The following is a 16,129-nucleotide window of genomic DNA, read 5'->3' as shown; positions in this document are numbered from 1 at the left end:
CACGTTGACTGACTCTGTTGACTCTACTTAGTACAGGTGTCTCACTGTTAATGTGCGACAATGTTTACAAAGTCGAGTGGGTAAAGCTATCCTGCCTGCAACACTTCCGGCTTCGTGTATTTGAGATACATGGCGTATGATACCCCCATTGGTACGATTTTTCGTATCTAAAAATGTTTACATATAAGTATTATGTAAGAAAATTGCTGCAAGAAAGTGTTGGGACATTGCTATGTCTGGATGAGGGTAGTGAGTACACCAGAAATAGCCAAGGGATTACATAAACTTAGGAGCACAAGTTATTTCAATGGTCTACAAGTCTGCACATTTCCATAGACATAATTAGCAATACAAACTGTGCTCTTGCATCGAATTACGGCAGTCCGCAGGTGTTTAGTCTTGTTTTTAGGACCATTCCGACACAGTTTACCACAGTACCTAGGCCCTTCCTATACGCCGGAAACAGATCACACAAAAAATGATGGCTGCACGTTGGCAAACATGATCAAATTTATTATATAGAAATCTCAGTTTTTCAGCTGCTTTATGCACATTTAAGTAAATATTAAATATAACTTAGAGTACAGATTACTCTTGCTGCATTCACTATTACAGTCAATGCTTTTTTTTTAACTGCGTTGAGACCAGCCTTGTATGCATACCACAGCAGGCACCGTTTTTCTGTAACAAGTTCAAGTTTTACTACCCACCAAAAACAATACCGAAAAAAAACAAAGAACCCGATGATGGCATTTTTCTTTGATGAGATTGCGGACATCACTGGTAATGAGAATGAAGGTGCGGTAGAGGCTAGGCGCCATTCGAGTCACTTCCCAAAGCGTTGGTCACAGTTGCTGTAAGTGTACAGGACATCTAGGAATTCTGATAATGTGACATCCTTGTGGGTAGGCAGGGATCTGCATGGTAAGACGTGTATGCGTTACAATCCTACGGCTTTGCAACCGCCTGTGAAAATGTGTTCCACTACATTTAGCAGAATGCCAAACTTACCAGAAGAACATGAGGAAGAGAAACCAGACAAAGTACTGAGCATGTATAAGTAGAGGTGTGCGAATCCGAATATTTTAAGTCGAATCGAATATCGAATTGAATTGGGGAAAAAATTCTGAATACCGAAGCGAATATCGAATATTTGTGCAAAATTTACAATATGCGACTTTCACACTAAAAGTTTCCATTTTGTGGCCTTGACGCTTTAGTGTAACTTTTCTGGCATTAACTGTCACAAGAGACACATGCAATTCTTCTGTTTAAAGCACCTACTCTGTCATTTTACATCAGAGTGCTTCCTGCTTTTCAGGTGAGCCTACTCTTAGTGGAGTACTGGAGTGGTTACCTTCATTTCAAAATTTTATGTCAGGCAGTAGCATGTTATACGGATGAGGCTGTAATTGTTTCAGACGACCACAGGCCATTTGTGAAACAAACGAATTGGCATGATGCCTCAGCTTTGCCATAAACACGCTTTAGTTTCTGTGCTCTCACCCGAGGAAGTTGCACTGCTGAAATTTTAGACATAAATGACATCTTTAAAACACCCTTCTTGTTTGTGGGCCGTAGTCATTACTCAAGAGTCCTAACTTTTTAAAGGCAACCTCACAAACATCAAATTAAAGTCCCCAATTAAAGCTCTAAATTTGTGCGAATTCGGGTGAAAAAAAAACTGCCAGTATGCTAAATTCGGGGAGAAATCAGGCTCAGTTGCTCAAAGTAACTGTACTGGTTTGGTAGTACAAACAGCGATGTAACTGCATTTGCTGCCAAACAAGTGTGCATTACTACAAACGTCTCAGTGAGGGTAATTTGCCGGGTAAAAATTGGGTTTCACCCTAAAACTTCAGGCTCTAGTCATAATCTTGTACTTAGTCACATATTTATAAGGCAAGAACATGCTACATATCTCTTAATTCTGGCTTGCTTTCTTTGGCAACAACAGTCTTCAATTTTCTTGTTACAAAAATGAGCACACGTTGAGTACACCATAAATAGAGCCTGAAATTTTTAGGGTTTTACCCGATTCTTCCCCAAATTGAAGGTTGCCTCTTTAGGGTGAAGACTGATTTTTAGCCGGCAAATTGCCCTCACTGGGATGTCTGTAGGAATGCACTAACTTACTTGTTTGGCAGCAAATGCAGTTACATCACTGTTTGTACCAAACCACCACAGTTAGTTTGAGTAACTGAGCCAGATTTCTCCCCGAATTTAATGTAGTGGAACTTTTATTTCACCCAAAACGGCACGAATTTAGAGCACATTTTATTCACCCAATTTTTACCCCCATATTAAAAAAAAATCCCAAAAACTTTATGCTCTAATCATCGAGCAATTTTTTTCCCTGAAAGGTACACATACATGATTTCTGTCAGTCGTAGTTCCCACGGCTGGTAGCCGAGCAAGCTGTGAACATTTCCTAGCCGAAGGAGGACGTCTGGGTCTGGCCACTCTGTGCAACATGAAGAAGTAACTCTTATTAAAACTTACAGATTGCGAATGCAGGGGAGAACATCATGCTTTTACAGATTTACAAAGACATAATCCAATGGATCAGTGTGACTTTCAAGGAACAGTTGACGTTGGAGAACACTGACACTGCTAGGACCACTCGACGGTGCATCGAGAGCTAGCACAAAAGCTCAAAGAGAACGTTTCACGCAAGAAAAACGTCCTCGGAGCCCTCTAGCAAGATATCTGCGTATTTTCAGAGATACACGCATTTCATCATGGTGACAAAAGAATGTCCAATTATATTTTGTATGCCTCCCTCCATGTATTTCAAACCGTGTTGACTCAAACTATTTGTAATGTCAAACAAATATACAATAATCGTAAATTGTACCACTCAAGTCGACACAAATACGGAGCAAAGATGTAGTAAATTACGGAACGCACAACCACTTGAAAGAAAAAAATCACAGTTCAGAAGCCGACTTTGAGAAATTTGTATTCTACGAACCCCTTCTTGTAAAGCATTACATATTCGAGACCAATTTACCAAACAGGTGTGCATCACCAAAAGGTGCTTGCAGAAGCGTGACATGTGGAAGTTAGCTGAGCTTACTGAAAAGTCTGTAACAATGTTAACAATCTACTTGTTGGTAATAAGAGAAAGACGATTACCCGAAATATGTGTCCGAATAAGCTCTGGAGTGACATCTTCCCAGCCCACAACCCCTCCCTGGACGAGTCCACAGATTCGCTGTGTGGCATCCACGAGCAACGGTCGTCCGTCCTGTGATCCGCTCAGCCGCAGGTGGACCCGTCGCTTGTATCCGTTGTGCCCTGTCAGATGTCCAACTTCATTAAAGGGGGCAATAAACAGGTAAACGAGGCACACTTTTTTAAAAGGCGTCGTGATATGTCGCCGACGGTGAACGTTTTAAAAAAAAATATTGTCCCCAAAAAAGTAAATAATGGCTCCAAACCAACTGGATATTCGCTGCACCCTTTCGCCCTCATGTCCCGCCCTGAGATGTCCTGGGGACAATAGCGGCACGTCATTGTGACGTCGCGCATCATCAGCCATTTAGAAAAGCGGGACACTTATACGTTAATTTAGTTGTAATATCGAGAAGTGAGGTCAACTCTAAACATATTCCCACTTGTCAAATCTGAGATAGCCAGTTCAAACCGTACCAAAAACCCCCAATATTCTATTTGACGCGCACACTATGTTTTCAGTGCTGTATTGCTCCGCGAGGTCACCGCGATGTACCCGCAACCGGTTCCTTAGCGAGCTGCAGTTTGCCTCAGTGGGGTCAGTCATTGGCTAGGAGAGCGAAATCTCCCCCACCTCCAGCACCTAGAATTCGGTGTTGCCATACGTGGGAACATGGTGGCGTGACCTGGTTCCAGGGATAAGGAGAGACTCGCACGGATTATTCACTTTGAAAGGCATTGTTTCGTGTTAAAGGTGCTCGCCAGAAGCAAAAGAATTTCATATTTGGATATCGTGATCTACGTTGTTTCATTGAGCATAATAATTGGAGGATGTTCGTCGACCCGTTCTGTGCCCCTTTAAGCAACGTGTTCACACGTCTGCTACATTGCCCCCAAGCTTGACTATTATGTTAAGTTACCATTCTTTTCGGGCAGTCCCTTCTGCTGCACGTGAAGGACAACTTCTGCGGGATTAGAATACCCGAAGTTGCGCTTCTGGCTACAAAGAACTTCCTCGTACAACTGTGGCCAATTCTTTTTCACGGCACCTGAAATAAGTATACCATTTATAAATACGCTGATTCTGTAGTGTGTCAATTGCGTTAGTGACTGTTCGTTGGGACTGTGGGAGGACACTATAAATGGATCTTCGCATTATTCCACATCCAACACATCATGAAAGTGCGAGATAACGTTGTAGTCGATATGGCAACTACACATTCAAGGACAAACACAACACAAGCCTGACAAGACACAGTTCAATCCTTGTGTATCAACACATCTGATCAGAGAGCTTGGGTTCGTACCTCACTGCTGGTGCCTCTTCTTCAACTACTACAATTAAATTGAAAGTGTCAACTTTGTAATGAAGCTACCGTCAACCTAAATGCATAAACCTTGTTTACTGTGGCAGCTGGTCAGCGAAGTCGTATAGCGCAATAATGTACCTCGCTGTCTCAACTAACGAATGTATTCATTCTTTTTGAGCTGGCCTTGCAATTGTGCTCTCAAGGACTCCGCGCGATTTTGTTTTAACCGCATAAATAACCAATAATTCCACTCAGAACTAACCCCTTACCCCGAATGAATTACACTCGAATTGGAGTCGTCAGAAAGATAAAACACACAAAAATTAGAATCACCGTTCGCTGACAAGGTAATCAACAGAAATAAAAGACGAACGGAAAAAGGGCAGAACAACGGAGACCTAAATGAACATGGTCGGAATCGTAGTTTCAAGACGCTGAAACGGGTCGACGCGTAAGCAGAAGTAACAGCTGACGTAACATTATGTGATTACGTCTAAGAACAGAGACATCTTACCTTCGACATCGTACACCGTAACGTAAGGTATCCTCACGAACAAACACCACACAACAAGGTTTGCAATATCTCGATACGAGACAACACTTTCGGCTATGACGATGGCTAAATGTTTTGGAAGTTTTTTCAACGTAGCAAGGCGCCTATCAAAAGTCGCTGAATGTTCAAGTTTCACACGATGCGACGGCGTGACGCTGACTGCCCAGTGCCTCAGCCGGTGTATCACCTTGTGCTTGACAAGTAACAACTTCTCAACTATGCGCATCCAAAGATGTATGAGTATTAGTATTAATCTACACAAGACACGTGTTATGAACAACATATCGCGAAAACTCAGCTATTTCACCGGCTCATCTCGTCAACATGGCACCGGCGACGCTGTCGATGCATAGCAGCCACGCAACAAAAAGTGATATCACCAAAATGTTGTCATGCTGACAGCTACGATTTGTCTTAGTTGAGATAGTGTACAAAAATAACAGTTATTGAGCTACCTTTGCTCCGATATTTAGCTCCTATGTTTGCGACTTTTTCTTTCTTCTGCGGTACCGCTGTCCGTGTAGTTCGTCTGGCGGGAATTTTTTTCACCCACTTTATGGTCCCATCTCAGTGACCGTAAACCATTGGGTTGCATGTGCATCAGGGTATGATGCGCGTGGGGGTTGAAATCGAAGGATACACCACCACGTTATAGATCATATGCTGGTGCATCAGCCCAAAGTCGAACGGTAAGAAAATACTGCTGCAGCATATTAGCTCAGCGATCTGAGATATTAACAAGGTGTAAAACTTGAAAATCGTGTGGGTATAGTTATGGGAATATGAACATTTTCGAGAGGCCCTGTTCCTCCATCGCGTGCTCCATCAACATGACCATCAATTATGTTAGTTGGTGTGTTTCTTGTGTTGTCGTGGCTTCATTCTTTGCCCCACAAGCACAATGAAGAGGCCCAGGGTCGTGCATAGGAAATCTTTATGTATGTGTATATATTTAATTATTAATAATAATCAATATATAACTTCTTTACGTCTACGATGTTTGGATGTGATCCGTCTCAGAAGTTTTACTGGACAGCGACGTTTTTCAAACAAACGGTACATAGCCTTTGATTGGGTTGCACTTTCTGAACTAGTTCGAGCTGTGTGAGTTCCCGTGCTGGGTTTCAGCACAGGGGGAACCCTCTCTACCATTCGACAGGAAAATTCACCAATAACGAGTCAAATGGAATCTGTTCCTGTGTCATGGTAATTTATACTGCTGCCTAAATGTGCTACACTTAGAGGCTCGTACCAAAATATAGAAGAAAAAAAAGTGAGAAAAGAAGCAAGAGAGAGAGAGAAAAAAAAGAGAGAGATGATGAAAAGTGAATCTGAAAATGTTCATGCCAGATTCTTCTATCAGCTGCAAACTTAGGAGCTCCTAGAAATCCTCCAGTCTGTTGCCGCCTCTCACAGCCTCCTCGGAACTGCTTTGCACCCAGATGTAGCGCTTGATTTTTCACATTTAATACCAAGTACCTGGTACATTAAAGTGGAGCATACCTCACACCATTTATCACGCGTGCAGTAGTAAGATCGATGGTAGGCTGACTAGGTATTCAGACAAAAGACATTCCTACAGAATATGTGGTGGAAGAAAAAAAAAAACTGCTCATGGTGCAGAAGTTATGTTAGTGTGCACATAGCAGACGACACACCATCGGCCTTGTCGTCTGCTACGAAATATCGACATTCCGTAGCAGACGAGAAGGCTGATGGTTAGAAGAGCAGGAAAAGACGTGACGTTTTTTTTTTCATCTTCCGCTGGAATATTCTGGGGAACGTTGCTTGTGTGATTACACGGTGAACACAATAGACTGTCATCACATAGCACGCTCTGGTAATGCCGCAGCAATGGGTGACGAGGTGGACATCTACTCCGACCTGCAGAATGAGGAGGCTTCCAGTTCAACTCGTCCGTCTGTGGATGCCGCCACAGAGCTGGATCTTCTGGACGCGTGTGTCATTCCCAGACAACCTACCCCTGTTAAGGCAAGAAAAACTCTCACTTCGTCGCATTCAACGCCTGCAGGGACCGTAACTCGTGCCTTAGAGTTGTCCTCAGAAAAAGCGGTAAGTGTTCTCGTTGCACGATGGCGAAACCATTTTTTGAACGTGGAATTTTTGTTTTTGAAGAAGCTTAAAGATGTTAAGCAACATGTTTGCGCTCCAGGCAGGGCAAATCTGAGGCGCCCCCGCCCCTCCCGTTACCGCCAGAAGGTCCGTAAATAAAGAATAGAAAACGCTTATTTACATACATTGCCATTAAATTCAAATTGTCTCGATTCCCGCTTTATACTGTCCACCTAACCTGCCAGGGCCTGCCGTTCGGCGCCCTCTCTGGTGAGGGCGCCCGGGGCGACTGCCCTTCCCGCGCCCCTTTCGCTACGGCTCTGTTAAGCAATTTCATGCAGTGTTTTGGCATTATAGTTTGGTATATGTTTATATTAATGTAATTAATTTCATAATTACTTAGTTAACAAAATAAATCGACTACACACAAAACATCGCAGACCTTTCCAACGGAGCAAGCCCCCCCCTTCTAGATGTTTATGCATATGAATCTGTGTTGGAGGCCTTTTCTAACCAGGGGAGTGTTACAGCCATGACATGGTGTCTTGTGTGGTAACGTTGATTGCAAATGTGCTTTTGTGGGCAATATCAGCCAATAGACTGAAAATTGCATAAGTGAATACTTGGTGTCCTTCAGTTCCTTGTTTTATATACAGGGTGTCCCAGAAAACGTCTCATTGAATTATAAAAAAGGCTATGCCACCTAGATTCATGCGGTCAACGGCATTTGTTCTTTTTAGGTTTTTGCCACCTCCCGATGTTAATGTCATGTAACATGAGATCTATTATGTAATTTTTTTGCAAACTGAACTCTGAAATTTGCCAAGTAAAGAGCACTTTTTTACCCCACCAATGTGAAGAGCGTGCCGAATTTACTCGAATTCATGATAATTGGCAGGGATATTGAGGAGCTATCCCACCGGAAAAAATAGCCGAACATCGCCATGCTTTTTGGGGCACCAAGAGCATAGCTCTCGACGACTTTTTGAGCGTAATCGTTGTCAGCCCGACGGAAGGAGGTTTGAAACCCAGCCCACAGAGTGCTAGTAGAAAGAGATAACATAGGCATGGATAATCGCATCCGGCTTCCGCTGGGATCATGTTTTCCCTCTCCCAATTTCAGGAGCTGTGAGATTTTTTACTATCACTCTGTGGGCTGGGTTTCCGATGACTTGCTTTTGTCAGATGGACAAGATTGTGCTCAAAAAGTCGTCGAGCGCTATGCTCTTGGTGCCCTGAAAAGCGTGACGTTCGGCTATTTTTTTCCGATGGGATAGCTCCTCAATATCCCTACCAATTATCATGAATTCGAGTAAATTCGGCACGCTCCTCGTACCGGTGCGGTAAAAAAAGTGACCTTTGCGGAACCGCTCCGGGGCATTCCTTCCTCAGAGTGACATGCTAGCAGCGAATGGCTTTGTACGAACTTGCACTGGGTTACCTGGGTGACTGGGCTACCCAGGCACACGTCTGTAAGTCTGGGTACAGTCCCATTCACTGAGCACTCTGTGGAAGGAGTGCGACGAAGGGTGTCCCGTAAACTTTGGTCCAGCACTGTGCAGTGCACTATATGTAAAAAAAAAGCTTTCTAGAGGACAGGGAACAGAGGTGGGCATTTGTCCCCACTGTCCTCGCCCTAACCTCAATTTTCTGGGAGAAAATTTTTCCTCATCTCACCTCAATTTTTTATTGAAAAATTTTCATCTCACCTCAAAAATGTTTTTCGAAATTTTCCTCACCTCACCTCACCTCAAAGGAATTTTTGAGACTTTTCCTCAACTCATCTCAAAATTTTTTCGAAATTTTCCTCACGCCGTCTCACCTCAATTTTTAAAGCTATTTATGTATTCGATGTGAAGATTGTATTCAATGCGCGTTGGCTTTGAGTGACTGCCAGTGTAAATGCATATACCTCAAGCGTGAGTGCATACAGGGTGCGGCATGAAACATGTCATTTGACCATTATAAGAAAACGGCTGAACGGAAAAATATGGGGTAAACAAATTTCTTCTGGACATTTAGTTTGTCACCAAATACAAATAGTTTCATCAATTTGCTACTGAAATACATTTTTGAAATTGAACTCATGAAATTGCTTAGTCAATGTAACGTTCTTTTCTTTTTCTTCTTGCAGGAGGATTTGGCCTAGTCAATCACAGAAAACGCTTCGTGGAATGATTGTTATACCCGTAAAAGTTGCGCGGAAATTGAGGTTCAGTTGCGGGTATGCGAATGACGCGCAAAGTCGGGCGTCAGATCAGCGGCGAGAGCGGAGGGCAGTCCCCGCCCAGATGAGAGACAGAAGCTGCGGAAAGAAGGAAAGATACCCCGTGTACGCGCGTGAAAAGTTTTCATAAAGTGCGCGTTCAAAAATTTTTCCTCGCCTCACTAAAAAAACATTCCCATAATTTTCCTCACTTCAGCTCAAAATGTTTTTGAAAATTTTCTTCACCTCACCTAAAAAAATCGAAAATTTCCTCACCTCACATCAAAAAAAATTTTTCCTCACCTCACCACACCTCAAAAGTGTTTTAAAATATTTTCCTCACCTCACCTCAAAAACTTTTTGAAAATTTTCCTCACCTCAAAATTTCTTTTGAAGATTTTCCTCACCTCACCTCAAACATCACCACAAAAATTGGCCCTCACCTCACCTCAAATATCGTGAGGTGAGGGTGAGGAAACCCTCACCATCGCACGCCCTCGTGAGGGTGCCCACCTCTGACAGGGAATAATGCATAAGAGTGTTTCCCAAACTTACGAAACACATTTCTTGTTTGACATGTGCTGACACACTTCTTCCCTGAATACATGATCGTCTGCACACAAAACGTCTCTCCATATTGATCTTAGATGTCCTGCGTCTCGCCTCGGTGAATAAAGCTATGTACGATAACGTCAGGGTAGGATTTAGTAGGCCCGGGGTAGTGTGTTGTCAGATTAGGGTTGGCCATAACACTAGTGCTTTTGTTCTGGGGCTTTCTCTTAATATAGAAACTGATCTGGAGATGTGAATCTACACGTTTGAGATTGTGCAAGTTCAAAAGTTTGCACATTATCAAGGGAAGAGTCTGTGGGAAAGAGAGTGGAGGCCCCTCTGAGGAAGAGAGGATTGGACATAACTATTTGTATTTTCGTCATCAGTCACACTAGTGTTTAGCAGTGAGGAAGGCTGCTGCAGTTCACAATGCCTCAGGGCATATCTAGGATGTGAGAGCTATTCCGAAAGGTCACATGAAACCCACACACAACCTCTACACACCATTTCCCACTGCTCAAATTTTGCTCGTTCACCTAGGCAGTTTGGATCATTGTTCATAGTTCGTTGTTGTGTTCTTGTTTCCAATACACTGAGAGTATGTTGTCCTTGCATAGTACGGCACCATTGTACCATATTAGAAGGTCATCGCGCTGTTTATGGACAAGCTAATAAAACTACAATAATAATAATGGTAGCACAAATCCAAGGTATTGACAATTAAAATTTTATTTTTGGTGACTGTTAATAACAAAGTGAAATTCTCTCGTTTTTATACAGAAATTTCAGGGCTTAGAGGAGCAGAATGTCAAGCCAGAACAGCCTGAAGGTGTGTGCTTAGAAAAGGAGGTAGCTGATTTGAGAAACCAGAATTCCCTTCTGAAGCACAACATATCAGTCTTGTATGTGACGGCGAAGCACATCCTGGCTGCCAAGGACAAGGAGATTGCTACTTTACGAACGAAGTATGGAAACTTTTGCACTTGTTGTTTCATGCAAATAGGTTGGAGGCTTTGAAGAGTTTTGAGTGTTAGTTCAAAATGCCTTTCAGCTGTGGTTTCTTTTAGATACTGATGATCTACCCCTGACATATCATGTGTCTTTACTCCGTGCAGTTAGTAGTTAGTGGCCTAGAACACTCTTATGCAGGTCTTGTAATCAGTTTTAACTGCCAGTGTTCACCGGGAGCACCTCACTGGCTTTGCACTGGGCTTTCAGTGGTGATTGTCTCATCCTGATGGGAGGACACCACGTTCCATGTAATCTTCTGACCCACCCACTCACTCAAACGTTGCCCATCTGTACACTGCTGAAGAGGCCCAAGGAGGCTGAAACAGCTGTCCAGTGTTGCTGTGGTGATGTTTGGGACCCTTAAACACATGTTATTTAGTAGTGTGCCATAAATCTAAAAATAACATACGATATTCTGTCGATATGACTTCACGTGCAGTAAGCAACTGAGAACAGTCATGTCCTGGATTTATGGTGTAATGCTCTAATGCTTGTGTGTTGAAAGCTTTCATTTTTTCTTATTATGTTTTGTCTGCGAGAGTAGTTAAATTTGATACATTTCAAACAAAATGAATAATTAACTTAATATGACCTAAAAGTCCCAATCATAAGCATGCTAGTTGGTCCAGAATCATCCCCCTCGAACTGTGACAGTTAGTAAATCATTAGCACTTGTGTTTCATGACATATACCAACTGGTATGCCCCATATAATTAGTTCTGTAGCACAGACTGTTTTAGTTTTACTCTCGCAGCACACAAAAATGACGGAGCAGTCTGTTTGGGAACGCTACACCTCTGCTACAATTGTCAGAATTCCTGTAATTTTTTAGTATGACATACAGTTGCGGTCCGATTTTACAGACTCGGCGGGGATCGCGTTGAAGTCCGAATAATCGAGCAGTCCGAAAAAACGAATTTTGCTTCAAAATAAACTTTACAAAGCACTAATAGGCTGGAAAAGTTTGTTGATGCTTTCCTAACGCGCTTCCAGCTCTGCCTGACAACATCAGCTTACACTGACAGAGGCACCGCCGTCATCAAGTCCGCAAGTCGGCTTCACCTACAGCATGTGCGCTTTAGGTGAAGCCCGCTTTACAGCGCTGTCGCACGACTCGCGGGCCAGAAACGAGGACGCAAAAGCGTTACAACAGACCTCTTCTACTCAGATGAAAGAAAAATGGACAATCGTTGCCTATATTCTTTCTTCAATATTTTAGTTTGTTGATTTCTTTCCATGCGAATTTTAGAACGATACCAATATTTTCCGTCACTCCAAGAGAGAAATTCGCTGGTTGGGCAAACAGAGTCCGAAATATCGAGAGACTGGGCTGCATGGTGTCCGAAATTTTGGACGTTCTTATACATCAACTCTATGGGATCCGCGGCCGTTCCGCGAGCGAGTCCGAATAATCCAGCATGTCCGGAAAATCGGTCGGCGACTGTACGTTGCTGACGAATGTTCCACTGTCCAAGATGCACAATTGGTGCTTTTGATGGTTGCATTGCACACGGCAGCACGCATGTTAGCTCCCAATGTGGTATATTGCTTCCTCCAACCTCTTTTAATGCAGACACTACTTCTTTTGGCGTAGTCTCCCTCAGAAGGACTAATGCACACTACCTTTTTTTGAATAATGGCAGTTCAAGAATATGCAGCACCAGCATGCTGCCATAACCTGCCATACTGAATAAACTGCCATAACTCAATTGAAGTACACAACTGGGCGTTGTGAAGCGTGTATTTTATTTGTACTTCTTCGTTAATTACCTCATCCACTTTTTTTGTTTTTGCTACTCAGGTTGGACAACTTAATCTTCAGGAGAAACAACCGAGGCAGCAAAAGCAGCACAGACCAATTCCAACCTGCAAATGCGACCATATCAAATCCAGTGTCGACTCAGTGCATCTTAAAAGATAATCCTGCAGGAAAAGCCAGCACACAAATCGATGCAGAAGAAAGAACGCATGAAATGTCATTAGGTCTCCAGTGCCTTTACGAACTCAGCAGGGTTCCGCCATTGAAACGTGTGGAACTCGACGACGTCAGGCGTTTGCCACACCACAACTCCGAACTAAAGCAGAGAGACACGAAACAGAACCATGTCAGAGCAGGCGGTGATAATCCCAGTAAAGAGTTGCTAGTGAGTACAAGAATTTCAAAGTCTTCAGCAACGAGAAACTCTTCACCCATTCGCAACGAGAGGTACCCACCAGTTCGCAGAAGTGTAGAATGCAGGCAGACAGAAGAAAACACAAGGTTGCGTGCTGTTGTCCAGAAAAGGAAGAGGTTGAGGTCACCGACAGAACCTTGCCCGAAAAAAATTGGAAGGTCAGACCATGCCCCACGAGGAAACCGTGCAGGCCACTCCTCTGCAAAAGAGACAGAGCACGCTTTCCAAGAACCACACCGTGTAGACCACACCACTGTCAGATTGAGACAGACAGACCATCGTCCTGACCGCTCTTCCGTCAAGTTAAAAGAGACAGACCATGCATCTCGTGAACACAGTGCAGACCTCCCTTTAAAATTGAGAGGGACAGACCACTTCTCTCGAGAGCACCGTGCAGACCACTCTTCTGTCAAATTGAGAGAGACCGACCACGTCTCTCGAGAACTCCGTCCTGACCACTCCTGTGTCAAACTGAAAGAGACAGGCCATGCCTCTCAAGAACAACACCGCGCAGACCACTCTTCCGCGAAATTAAAAGATACGGACCATGTTTCTAGAGAAAACTATACCGTCCACCCTTCTGTTGTGCCGAGAGAGAAAGTGCACGGAGATAAAGTGTGCAGGTTACGGAATGGACACATACCAAAGACGCTGGAAGTGAGTAGTTCATCTCCGTTGCGAGACGGCACGAAGAAAATTTCTGCGAGGAGTAGCTCCATTAAATCACTATCGGAAAAGAGCTGTTCATTGGATGACTCCGCAAATGCGGATTTGACGTCCCGCATACAGCCCAGCACGAGGCAGGGCTCTGCCTCTAAGTGCGTAGCGAATGGTTATAAAAGGAATGGATGTTCAGTATCGCCTTTGCACAAGTCGCGCAGGACATCACTGAGGTCTGTCGCATCTACAAAATACCTGCATCGCGGAACTTCAAGCGATCGCTCCCGACTGTCCTGTCCATTGCGAAGCCTAGATCGAGAGAGAAGCAGGCATCCGACGAATACGAGGGAAAGGGTTGTTCGAAGGGGTGAGGAAAGCAGGACAGAGAAAGGACACCAGGCGGGAATCAAGTGTACGGCCGAAGACAGCATGAAAGGTGCAGACCAGCTAGAGGGCAGAAATGGATTACGCGAAACCAAAGAATCCCCTAAGCTCTTAACGAAACGAACGTCTGTAGAAAAAGATGCGGAAGGCACATCGTCGGGCATTGAAAGAGATCTCGAAGAAGGTGAACTGGTGAGTGACTGACGGAAGCCTGCGTGGGTGGAGCTGGAAGTTTGAGAACTGCGTAAGATTTGAACAAATTGTGTAACGAGTCTTCAGTTTTATTGCATTGTACATACGTATAATATGAAATTGAAATGTATTTAAGGATAATATATCAGTATGGCACCGACACTTTAGCTGCCATATGGTTGCTATATTGTAGCATTGTATTTCAGTGCTATGCCAACTTGTGTACTGTACTTGCATGGGATGGACCTTGTGCCATAACGCACACTAGCTGTCTCTTGGAGGAAACTGTCACTTATATGTTCTTATTAGCCCATGGAATTAAGTGCAGGTGGCAATTGCGTATAGAAGGAACTGGTGATATGAGGCGTTGAGGGGGCGGGGGAGAATGCTGAAGCTCAGGAGATTGAAGTTGAAGTGTACACATTACACACAGTAGAAAGTGACTCCAAATATGTTAGCATCAAACCAGTGATGGGAAGTACCAAGTGCTCAAGTTTTGTTACAAGTACATTTCTCAGTACTTGTACTTTCTTTTCAGGTACTCAAGTACCTAACTGCCAATTCAAAAGTAAATCTTGGGGAAATATCGGTGAATAATTCGTGAAACAGGTGCTTAATTCCTGTTGGCTTGTGTTTCTTTTGTCAATGTGCACATGCGGTAGACACGCTGAGAAATAATAATCGTCGACCCGCGTTTATCCGGATGGCTTCGTTCCCTGTGAAAATGTCCGGATGGCGGGGGATTTTCCATAAAGCGTGTTTCACTTTTAGTGTATAGGTATAAATTTGTGAAGTTAGCTGCAATCATTTGCGAATTCGTGAATTGGCTGTAGCAGACGAATTTTGACTATGTGTGTCACGTAGCGAAGGAGGGAGAGGAGGCATTAAGCATGCCTTTTATATCTAGGTGGCGTTGTACCACGGCAGGCAGGAGGATACGTTACGTCAGGGCGTACCTCCCTCCTTCCCTGGATCTCCGACACGCTCTTTCCAAGAGAGAATTTCTTAAAGGTGTCCTGGGGGGGGGGGGGGAGCAAGTGATGTGCACTCGTTCTTTTACACGAGCTCGTTTTATGTGTTGCAGAACTCGTCGCAGCTAGAAACAAAGATGCCGGGGGTCGCATCTGTGCTCTTTTAAAAAGTGCGAGTTAGTTACACATAAATGGGTTCAAAAGTATTCTGAGCCACAGTTTCAAGTATCCATTTAAAAATAAAGACACTCTGATACAGTTGTAGATACTAACAAAAATATGCATGTCCTCCGTCTTCTCCAAAAATAATCGAATTAAAGTGCAACCCCGGACTCGGAAAACAGCGTTTATTTTGTTTAGTCCATGAAAAGAAGGTGCTTCAAGGATACTATACGCGAAATTTCAATAGACCTCTACCTGTTTATAAACAAATGACGTCATAGTGTTCGACAGCGCCACGGATTTGGTAGAGTTGAACTAGAGAACTTTGGTAGAGTTGACGCCGGTGTCCGGGGAGGGTCACGTGGTGGAAAAAAGGGAAAATGGGAGAGATGTTTGATGATGTCAGTCAATTCGCATTGCTAACCAAACGCCGGACCTCGTGACAGACCCCATGTTGATATCTGTGATAATGAGCAGCCTAAAGTGGCACGGAAGTCGTTTTCAGCACCCTGTTGTCCTTCTGTGAAACTGTTAAGCAGGCCATTGGCATTGGCAGTGGCTGAGTGTGGTGAGAGTACCACCGCCCTCTAACCTTGACGTCATACAGACGTGATACTGTCAGCGCTCGCTGACTGGTTCAGCGCAATGTCGTCTGCTACACAGCTGTCGTCTGCTAGTCAGCTGTTCTGGGCTCTGAAGAAGCA

The 16,129-nt window shown here is 43.8% G+C and overlaps 2 protein-coding genes across 3 annotated transcripts; one reads left to right on the top strand and one right to left on the bottom strand.

Moving 5' to 3' along the window:
• Window positions 1–486: 486 nt before the first annotated feature.
• On the bottom strand, window positions 487–5,405 carry LOC135389969 (dehydrodolichyl diphosphate synthase complex subunit nus1-like). The gene is made up of 5 exons (XM_064619997.1): window positions 5,002–5,405; window positions 4,098–4,226; window positions 3,139–3,300; window positions 2,374–2,464; window positions 487–917 (listed from the first exon to the last, which is right to left on the bottom strand). Exons 1-5 carry the CDS (start codon window positions 5,321–5,323, stop codon window positions 827–829), a joined length of 795 nt encoding a protein of 264 aa, XP_064476067.1. The 5' UTR covers window positions 5,324–5,405; the 3' UTR covers window positions 487–826.
• Window positions 5,406–5,555: 150 nt separating this feature from the next.
• Window positions 5,556–14,454, top strand: LOC135388219 (uncharacterized). 2 transcript variants are annotated; one of them, XM_064617622.1, is made up of 4 exons: window positions 5,556–5,729; window positions 6,893–7,113; window positions 10,652–10,836; window positions 12,684–14,454. In XM_064617622.1, the coding sequence occupies exons 2-4, from the start codon at window positions 6,895–6,897 to the stop codon at window positions 14,302–14,304; spliced, it is 2,025 nt and encodes a 674-aa protein (XP_064473692.1). In that variant the 5' UTR covers window positions 5,556–5,729; window positions 6,893–6,894; the 3' UTR covers window positions 14,305–14,454. The 2 variants fall into 2 exon arrangements, with proteins under 2 accessions (XP_064473692.1, XP_064473691.1); XM_064617621.1 differs by lacking the exon at window positions 5,556–5,729 and adding an exon at window positions 5,806–5,978.
• The last annotated feature ends 1,675 nt before the right edge of the window (window positions 14,455–16,129 follow it).

The sequence above is a fragment of the Ornithodoros turicata genome, chromosome 3 (assembly GCF_037126465.1).
Source record: "Ornithodoros turicata isolate Travis chromosome 3, ASM3712646v1, whole genome shotgun sequence".
Lineage (NCBI taxonomy): Eukaryota > Metazoa > Arthropoda > Arachnida > Ixodida > Argasidae > Ornithodoros > Ornithodoros turicata.
The sequence above is the reverse complement of the archived record's forward strand: the minus strand, read 5'-3'. Positions and strand labels throughout refer to the sequence as shown.

What these genes read in the sequence shown, in the direction of transcription:
- LOC135388219 (XM_064617621.1), top strand. Translation starts at nt 5,942, where the DNA reads ATGAAGAGGCCCAGGGTCGTGCATAGGAAATCTTTAT. An exon ending in CGTGCATAGGAAATCTTTAT is followed by an intron (nt 5,979 to 6,892) that starts GTATGTGTATAT and finishes GTAATGCCGCAG; the next exon opens with CAATGGGTGACGAGGTGGAC. An exon ending in ATTGCTACTTTACGAACGAA is followed by an intron (nt 10,837 to 12,683) that starts GTATGGAAACTT and finishes TTTGCTACTCAG; the next exon opens with GTTGGACAACTTAATCTTCA.
- LOC135389969 (XM_064619997.1), bottom strand. Translation starts at nt 5,323, where the DNA reads ATGTTGTTCATAACACGTGTCTTGTGTAGATTAATACTAATACTCATA. An exon ending in TACGGTGTACGATGTCGAAG is followed by an intron (nt 4,227 to 5,001) that starts GTAAGATGTCTC and finishes TACTTATTTCAG; the next exon opens with GTGCCGTGAAAAAGAATTGG. An exon ending in GGGACTGCCCGAAAAGAATG is followed by an intron (nt 3,301 to 4,097) that starts GTAACTTAACAT and finishes GACATCTGACAG; the next exon opens with GGCACAACGGATACAAGCGA.